This window comes from Stegastes partitus, unplaced genomic scaffold, assembly GCF_000690725.1.
Source record: "Stegastes partitus isolate 25-593 unplaced genomic scaffold, Stegastes_partitus-1.0.2 Scaffold521, whole genome shotgun sequence".
Lineage (NCBI taxonomy): Eukaryota > Metazoa > Chordata > Actinopteri > Pomacentridae > Stegastes > Stegastes partitus.
The window spans coordinates 196,993-206,568 of record NW_007578252.1 but is presented as its reverse complement, the minus strand read 5'-3'; the positions used below and the strand labels follow the sequence as shown (position 1 = coordinate 206,568).

The 9,576-nt window shown below is 41.0% G+C and overlaps 1 protein-coding gene across 1 annotated transcript; it reads left to right on the top strand.

Moving 5' to 3' along the window:
• Positions 1-763: 763 nt before the first annotated feature.
• LOC103361651 (mothers against decapentaplegic homolog 4-like) lies at positions 764-9,265 on the top strand. Its single transcript, XM_008287789.1, has 11 exons — positions 764-1,153; positions 2,572-2,927; positions 3,042-3,216; positions 3,462-3,491; positions 3,581-3,784; positions 4,010-4,117; positions 4,729-4,779; positions 4,885-5,068; positions 5,279-5,447; positions 5,788-5,926; positions 7,136-9,265. Exons 2-11 carry the CDS (start codon positions 2,688-2,690, stop codon positions 7,345-7,347), a joined length of 1,512 nt encoding a protein of 503 aa, XP_008286011.1. The 5' UTR covers positions 764-1,153; positions 2,572-2,687; the 3' UTR covers positions 7,348-9,265.
• The last annotated feature ends 311 nt before the right edge of the window (positions 9,266-9,576 follow it).

Here is a 9,576-nt window from a genome sequence, read left to right as displayed (position 1 = left end):
GTCAGTATTAACGACAAAGTCAAATTAGTCATATATGAAAATGTACTTGACATTTTTACTGTCCCATATGGTCAGAAGTAAGTGAATCAGCCTTTTGTCTTCAGCTTTAAAGATGCATTTTAGATCTAAAAGAATGTTCTGCTTTTAAAAGTTAAAGAAGTTGTTAATCGTGTCATCGTCATGTGCAGATTAACGCTACACGGTATGTACTGTGTCTGTCTGAATATGGCTGTTTTTAATCCCTAAAACCTACATATGATTAAATACTTGACACACAATAAGATTTTTTGATTTTGCATCCCTCTGCATGGCTGAATCTACAGATAAGGTGCAATAACATCAACTTTCTTATCTGAATTAAAGTTGATAAACCAGTAGACAGCTGATTCAGGTGTTTGGGACTGAAGCCACTGAGCAATTGTCCCCTGTTTTTAAATCAACCACTGTTTGCTGACATTTTAACTGTTTCTCTGAATCACTTTGAACGAACTGGAGCGGCACACACAGGCCATGAATCTCCAGGAATAATGGAACATCTGCTGCAGTGCACATGCTAATGAGCTCATGCGTCCCAGGACTCTGCACGACTGATAACACTCAAAATAAATCACAGCAGCTTAGAAATCGTTCGTTCCGTGTTGTTTACCTTGACTGCGACATGTGGTCTCGCAAACAGTCGGGGCGCTTTTTAAATTTCTTTAAAATCCGATTAACAAACCGCAGCGCCACGCCTGTCACATCTTTACGCGTACATGCGCAGTAGCAGCGTGGTGGGTGGAGGACGATTTTTTGTTTATTTTCGTGGCCAGCTAGCCAGCTAGCGCGTTGGTGTTAGCTCACACGGATTTTCACATTTTTATTCAAGTGCACCAAGTCGAACAGATAAACGAGCGCGGCTTCAGCTAATATGATACTCTAATTTTTCGTGAGGTGGTTTTGGGCCCGACACAGCAGAAGGTTAGCGAGCGAGCTAGCTTCAAGTTGATGAATGCGCGTTAGCGTTACGTGTTAGCGTACGAGCTAGCCAGCGAGCTACACTAATATTAACGTAAGCCAGTTAACGCTATATAGCGTATCGCTATTTAGGTAGATAAAACCACTCACTTATTATCTTCTACTACTGGGACTAACACTACTGCGCGAAGAAATCACGGTAAGTTTACAATTCCGCCTGTTTTGATTGGGCTCTTAGATAAATCACTGCTTGCTTGACTAGCGTTAGCTCACAGCTGCTAACGGAATCTACGTTAGCTAACGCGAATGCAGCCACTTAACATTAGCCAGGCGTTGCTCGCTAATTTTATCCCCTTCAAAAAATACTTTTGTCAAACATGTGCACTGGTTTAAATGCATAAGCAATAACCGAGCAGTGTAGTTTAGGCCAGCACTGATTAGAAGCGTATGCTACCTGTGTTTATTCGCTGTAGTAAATTATCCATCAGGGCTAACGTTAGCCACGTTTGTTGTGAAAATGCTTATGAAAAACGGAGGAGGGAAGGTTCGTTTGATGTTCAGATGAGACCCACTTTAGAAAACCGACGTTTTAGATGCATTAGAAAATGTTTTAGTTTTGCATTTCATGGGATACTGATTGTATTTGGGTTTAACAACCAGTGAGGGTTCCTGCATACATGAATGGGAACTTTGGTGGAGACCTTATCAGTTACTTACATTGCATGTATACCCCCATTAGGATGGGTATGTGGACACAGTAATAAACAAAAAATGTACAGACAACTTAAATACTACCGTATGGTCCTTATACGTTGCTGGAAATCTGGTTTGCCCACCAACTATGCCTACTGCCTGAAGGGTTAAGATTGTCAGTTCTCCTCCTACTTCTGAATTAGGTCAAGGTGATGCACTCATTGTATGTTGAGTAGAGATAAACCATTTGTTGGTTTCAAATCGATAATGTGTTTAGTACATTGCAAAGACCGCAATTTATCATATACATTATGCATTGTGTCTGACCCAAGGTTTATTTGCTGCTCCTGAGTCATGATTGACATCACCGTTACAATATCAGGGATTGTTTGCAGAAAGGTCCTATTAGTTTCCTATTGCAATTATCCATCCATCCATCTATTATCTATACACCGCTTAACTGACAACCAAGCACACTCACATTCACACCTACGGACAATTTTAGAATCACCAATTAACCTCAACATGTTTTTGGACTGTGTTGGAGGAAGCCGGAGAACCTTTTGCAATGATTTAAGTTTTTATTATCGTTACTGTATTTGACTTAATGTAGTCACAGCTGATATAAAAACTGTTCTATCTCATGTGCAATTTAACAAATGTAATAAATACGTGTTTGAAGCAGTTTCTATATATACATAAGTCGATTGCACGTGATGTGGTGATGCTCCATCACGTCTTAAATACAAATTATGGAGCAATGCTTTAAGAAGTTCTATCACAATCTGACAGCAAAATCGCAATTAAATGTTATCCCCAAATCATTTGGCCCTAATTTTGAGTGTAAGTTTGTGTAATGCAGTGTGACATTCTGTTTGGCATAACCAAATGAACTCACTCAAGACGGTGTTTCTCGTGTTTTAGGTTGCGGAGCGTGGGCTGCGTTGGATTAACAGTAATTTCACCGTGTCACTTCTACTTGTAAAGGAATAGAGGATAGAACTGGAAAGCCTCCCAAAGGTTGAGACCTAAGGAGCAACATGTCAATCACAAACACTCCCACAAGCAACGATGCCTGCCTGAGCATTGTGCACAGCCTCATGTGCCACCGGCAGGGGGGAGAGAGCGAAAGCTTTGCCAAGCGGGCCATCGAGAGTCTTGTCAAGAAGCTGAAGGAGAAGAAAGATGAGCTGGATTCCCTCATCACAGCTATCACTACGAATGGGGCTCATCCTAGCAAGTGTGTAACCATACAGCGAACTCTGGATGGACGCCTACAGGTATGGCAGCAGATACACGGTGCAGAGTTTGTTGGTGTGGCTCCTTGTAATTGTAAGAGAACATTATGAGAAACGCTACCTGATTTAATAGATCATCTCCTCTCTGTGCTTTAGGTTGCAGGGCGTAAAGGGTTTCCCCATGTTGTCTACGCACGACTGTGGCGATGGCCGGATTTACACAAGAACGAGTTAAAACACGTAAAATACTGCCAGTATGCCTTTGACCTGAAATGTGACAATGTTTGTGTCAATCCATACCACTACGAGAGGGTTGTCTCTCCAGGAATTGGTAAGAAACACGTTTGTTAGTCTTGGTTTGATGTTAATGTTTTCGGCTATTGATAAATATAAAATATTACAGGTACGCTGAGTTATTGTGAACGAATCATGTTTGATCAATTTAATTCCATGCTTGTGTCGTAATTTAGCTCATGTTCAGATGCTGTATGTTGGTTATTGTGCTAATTCTTATTCAGCATGTAAGCTAACTGACTAAAAATGTATTAATTTCTCTTCTTGTTGATGTATTTGCAGACTTATCAGGGCTCAGCATCACAAATCCAGGTAGGAAGATGCTCAGGTTTTCTTGTTTCCTTTTCAAAGATTATCTGGATGTATGAATCTTAACCATGTCTCTGTTTCTTTTTTGCTAGGTCCGCTCTTGGTAAAGGACGAATATGACTATGATAACCAGCAATCTCACTCCAGCTCTGAAAGCCACCTGCAGACTATCCAGCATCCACCGTCAAGGCCGGGTCCACAGGAGACATTCAGCAGCCCGGCTCTTCTACCGCCATCGGAGGGCAGCAGTTCAGCTTCAACCTCTGCTTTCTCAACTATCAGTGCTGGACCTTCAAGTGAGAAACGATTGTCATGTTAAATAATACACTCACTTCAGAATACTATGGACGTTGATAGGGTTTAAATAAGAATCTGTAACGGGTTTATCTGGTTTAAGTAAAATTGAGTTTGGATTCTTAGTTTGATTTGGTCTGTTTTTACCTTTTTGATTGGACGCATAGCACAGAGTTCATGTTGATATAAATTTGGTAACACAATTCTTTTTACATTTCTATTTACAGATCCTCCCCCCAACTGGACCAGAGGCAGCAGCTTCACTCCTGCTGTGCCTCAACACCAGAATGGGCATCTACAGCATCATCCACCCATGCCTCACACGGGACATTACTGTAAGTGAATGCAAATAAGCTCTTCATAAACAGTCTATATCTTCTCAGACGAGTTAGAAGCGTACACATATCCGTTTCCCTTTCTGAGCCAATGGAACTGATGCGTTATTAGAATAATGAATGGTTAGTTTAGATAAAGAGTGACTGTTACAGCTGGAGGAGATGAGTAGTCAAGGAAGACATTAAGGCGTCAGTTCACAGGTGATTCTGGGACAAGGAAGCTCAGATAAAGACTTACTTATTGAAGATATCAGTGTTAATACCTTTAATGTGGAAGTGAAGGGAAATTATCAGACGTAAAAGTTGATTTAAAAATGATAACTGCAGCACGAAGACATTGATGGTTAAGACTGAAATAGTTTTCCTCAGTAGACATTTATTGATGCATTATGCGTGTATGAGTAAGTGACAAGCTGAAGGAAATGAGTTTTTGTGAGCTGAAGATTAACTTTAGATATTTAACCTCCACCCTCGACACTTGATGAATTCTTCAGCTCCGGCTTCAACGGCTGCACAGTCTGCGCTCATTTTTTGAAGAATATATCACGACTAAAGTACAGGAATGGTTTCTGAATTGTTTACTCAATATTCATATCGACATGTTCTCGCAGGGCCTGTTACCAATGAAATTGCATTCCAGCCCCCCATATCCAATCATCCTGGTGAGTGTCAAGCTGCAGATGGAAGTCAGCCCACATATTTATTATTAAAACAGTATAGAACTTTCAATACATCACAAGTGTAACTCATATGACGTCTGGTTCCAGCTCCAGAATACTGGTGCTCCATTGCGTACTTTGAGATGGATGTCCAGGTCGGAGAGACGTTTAAGGTGCCGTCCACATGTCCCATAGTGACTGTGGACGGTTATGTGGATCCATCAGGAGGGGATCGCTTCTGCTTGGGTCAGCTGAGCAACGTCCACAGGACGGAGAACATCGAGAGAGCCAGGTATGCTGCCACGTTTAGAGAGAGGTCGTCCTGTAGTTCCTCAGGCAGTTCCATTTTAATTTACAGTATGTATCTTGATTATGAATAGTGAATGACAGTGACAGCTATTTGACAGTCTGTTTCATATGACTTGTGTCTTTGAGAGTCTTGAAAGTCACTCTGTAATTAATAAATTACTATTAATGACTCGCCTCTCTGCCTCCTGCTTAGACTTCACATCGGCAAAGGCGTGCAGCTGGAGTGTAAAGGGGAAGGAGACGTGTGGGTGCGCTGTTTGAGCGATCATGCAGTGTTTGTGCAGAGCTACTATTTGGACCGAGAGGCTGGACGTGCTCCTGGTGACGCAGTGCACAAGATCTACCCCAGTGCTTACATCAAGGTGAGAGTGCAATGCTCGCAAAGTGAAAAGCAGAAAGTAGATGTTATAGAAACTTTATGTTGTTTCTGTCAGAGGTTCTATTTACACACCAGACAGCGTGATTAGCACTGAAATGGGAGTGTGATCTTACCATTGATGACACTGTACTGTTATGTAAAAGAAGTTCAGCTCAGAGTTGGACTAATCACTCTAGAGCATGTGGAATACGCCCCTTATTGCCGTTTTGTTGAAGAGATTTTTTTTCTACATGTTCCACCTCTGAGCCGCTTATGAACCTAATCAAGCTAACATTGAATTCCATAATGTTTGTGGACCAATCTCTGCGCTGTCCTCCTGCCAGGTGTTCGACTTGCGTCAGTGCCACCGGCAGATGCAGCAGCAGGCAGCGACAGCTCAGGCAGCAGCTGCAGCGCAGGCAGCGGCGGTGGCCGGGAACATTCCTGGGCCCGGCTCTGTGGGAGGCATCGCCCCTGCCATCAGTGAGTGCTCTTACTGCTGCTCTCAGCCTCGGACAAGTGTATTATTATGATTGCTTCTCATTATTATCCTCTGTGGGGGCTGTGAGTCCAGACTAATATCAGGGACTTTATAAAGACACCAGCTTTCACAGCACTGTGACCCAGAGAACTACAGAGCAGCATGGGCAGAGAGAAACAGCCAGCTGTGTCAGTTTATTAAAGGATGAGAACAAACTGGGACCAAAGGCAGAATTTTCTTAATGGATATCTGTTCAATTAACATATCTTAAATATACCCTTCCAAAATAGTTATATTATCACAAATCTGGAATGTACAGGCCTTTAAACACAAAGAAAATTTCAGTCATGTGTTAAACTCGAACCAGAACTCCGACCAGACCAACGTCCACTGACCAAAACACATTTCTGAGTGGAGCGGGAGTTTTGCAAAATTGGACTTTAGTGGATTTTGGCCAAGTTTTAAGAAAACATCTTGCTCATCTTCAGCTATATGTTCTTAAGATGAGCAACATTTACAATGGACCCAGACCTTGTTGAACAAAGTATAACTTGGCCGTACCATGGAAGTTTTCTTTGGTGTTAGAAAATGTGACTCCTCTTAGTGTTGTGATATTAATATTTAAATATGGATATAGACATAGTTTACCAACAGAAATAAAGCTATGAAAACCTTTGATTCAAGAGTTTAAACAAACAGGATATGCTTATTATTGTTTAAGGAGAAGGACCGAATGGAATCATGTTTTTGAGTTTAGAAATGCACTTCGTCAGACTTCAGTGCCAAGTCGCTCAAGTGGAAGACTTGTGACTGCACTGCTCTCCTCTGTTCATTTATTCAATCTGTTCTGAAACAGCTTTTCATTAAATAAGCATTGAAGTGTATACCAAAAAGTTTTCTTTGCTTTACCTCTCGTTACTTTTCAGACTCATTTATAAAATGCTTTGCTTAGCACTGACATGCATTTCCACATAGTTAAAATGAAAGGAACACTTCCAGCACATGTGTTTTGTAGAATTTCACATTCAGTCCAGTGTGGTCTGATCTGAGTGGGAGATGTGAGTCTGTCAGTTGTACTTTTTTTCTACTTGACGGCGTGTCTACTTGGTATTTTCCAACTTTTACTACTAACTCGGCCGACGTGTCTCTGCCTCGGCTTGGCCTGTAGCTCCACATCGATCTAAAAGTTGCTGCCTGCATTTCCCCTGTAGGTTTGTCTGCTGCTGCAGGCATTGGGGTTGATGACCTGCGCAGGCTGTGCATCCTGCGGATGAGCTTCGTGAAGGGCTGGGGGCCCGACTACCCACGGCAAAGCATCAAAGAGACGCCGTGCTGGATCGAGATCCATTTACACCGAGCTCTGCAACTACTGGATGAAGTTCTGCACACCATGCCCATAGCTGACCCTCAACCTCTTGACTGAGTTAAAAGACATGAACTGTACAAAAAATGAGAAAAGAACAAAAGAAAAAAAAAGAAAAAAAAAAAAAAGAATCAAGTCTGTACTTTTAGCAGACCGCTCCACCTGTAGGCCTGGAGCGCCCAAGGAGGACTGCAGACACTGGCTATGCTGAGTAGGTTGTAGGATCAAGGACGTAAACGCCGGCAGTATATTCCAAACGCTTTCAAATCCAGCGCTGCAAGCAGTTGCGGGTACGCCGAGCGAGACTCCAGGTCTGTAAGTTCAGCGACTTCCAAACAACAGCTGGAGGAACATGTGAGTCACACTGGAAACATGCCGGCAAGAGCATGAAATAGGAAGCCAGGATTCTGACATTGTCCTCTAATTGGAGTAAAGTGAACGAGGCCTGTGGAGCTCGCTGCAGATAAAGAACTGAGGTTAAAAGAGGCAATAATCATTCTGTTAGTCCCAGTGCTGTGTGAAACAAACACCACAAGAGAGTGTCCAAGAATAAATAATTCAGTTGTCTTTTGTTGTTTTTTTTTTTGTGTGTATATTTACGATTTTTAAACTATCTGGCTTCAACAAAAAAGTGAAGTCGAGCATCATGTGGCACATAGCACTGGATGCTAACCTGTTGTTTCCTAAATGTGGTTTCAGCTGGAATATACTGCCGGTGCAGTCCTCCTTCGTTGGCCGCTCCACGGCCGATGCAGCTTCACACCAGTGGAGTTATTTCCCCTCTCACAGATCAGGACATTTATGTAAAATCATGTTCTTACATTATTCATGTTCTTGTAAAATGTAATCTTAAATATTTTTCAATGCTCACAGCCCCTCCCCCCTTTTGATGTGTTTTCTTTGATTTAATATCCTCCTTTCAGATTGTTTTTATTGACACAAAGAGCATTTGAAAAGCGAGTTAAAAGCTGAACGCGGCTTCTTTTTCAACATCATAAAAAGCTTCCGTTATTCTACCACCAGTCAAGGCTGTTGTTTCATTGAAAAGTGATGTTTTGTATTGAGAAATTTCAAACCCCAAATTTAATCGAAATGATAAAATATCCTCCCCCCTCCCAAAAAAAAAAAAGAAAAAAGACTATAACGCCTGCATTAATATTATCTTATTGTCATTTTTGTTTTGGATTAGATGCCCACATAGTGTCCATTAGCACTTTATTAACTTTTCTTTCGTCTCGTTTCATATAGTCTCATTTGTGGTTACTTGTTGTACCCATATAATCTCTTAGCATAGTCGAAACCTTTTTCTTGCTATTGATGAAATCCATGAAAATATGTGGTTCAGTGTGCCGCCTGCCCGAAAATCCTCATCCAGTATCGAGTTGGAAAAGGTGCATCTTTGATACTGAAGAGACGTTTTTGGGTGGAGCGTCACTTCTAAGATGACTCCACCACCCACCCACCCACTTCAATTAGAGAACAACTTGGATGACACTTATTCTAGACAACAGCTGAGTAAGCGAGGAGAGAACTGTGAGAGGAAGTGTAAGCCATATTGATGCCAAATATACTATATAAAAGTTAAAAGAAGATATCAGATTAAGTCATTTCAGTATTACGTCGCTCGTGAAGGCTTCCTTTGAATTATCCGAACCATTTTTTTTTTTTTGCTCGGCACTATTTGATCAAACGATATTTTGGTATTTGGAGCTCTGTTTACCTACAGCTGTTGCAGTATTTTATACTCTTTTTGCTACCTTTACAGTGATGAACCATTCTGGTCATAATCAAAAAGAAGTTATTTAAAAAGAAAAAACAAAAAAAAGAAGAAGAATGCTGTACAATTTTCAGGAAATGCAAGTTCATCTTAATCTTTACAATTATGTCATACAATCTCAATACATAATGGAGTTTGAATGATATTGGTGTTTATATATGTATGAATATGGTTGAATAAAATTTAATGGGCTAACCTTTATCGGGGTCGTTCGATCAGTTGTGCGAGAAAGGACGCCGGCGTTTGAACAAGAAAACGTTTATTTACTGCAAAGACAAGTCACAAATTTTAAGAAAACAACACTAAGAAGCTAGCCTGAGCTGAGATCTGAAATATTCAGAAAACGAAACTACATGTGTCTTTAATAGTTTCTATAATCATCAATACGACACACTAAAATGATAATGTCTTTGTAAATATAAAAGTCCCCCAATTGTCCTCGTTTTTTTTTTTTTTTTTGTCGTTTTTTTTTTGTTTTGTTTTGTCTTCGTCATGTAAAATACACAATACAA

What these genes read in the sequence shown, in the direction of transcription:
- LOC103361651 (XM_008287789.1), top strand. Translation starts at nt 2,688, where the DNA reads ATGTCAATCACAAACACTCCCACAAGCAACGATGCCTGCCTGAGCATT. An exon ending in GCCTCACACGGGACATTACT is followed by an intron (nt 4,118 to 4,728) that starts GTAAGTGAATGC and finishes ATGTTCTCGCAG; the next exon opens with GGCCTGTTACCAATGAAATT. An exon ending in CCCCATATCCAATCATCCTG is followed by an intron (nt 4,780 to 4,884) that starts GTGAGTGTCAAG and finishes GTCTGGTTCCAG; the next exon opens with CTCCAGAATACTGGTGCTCC.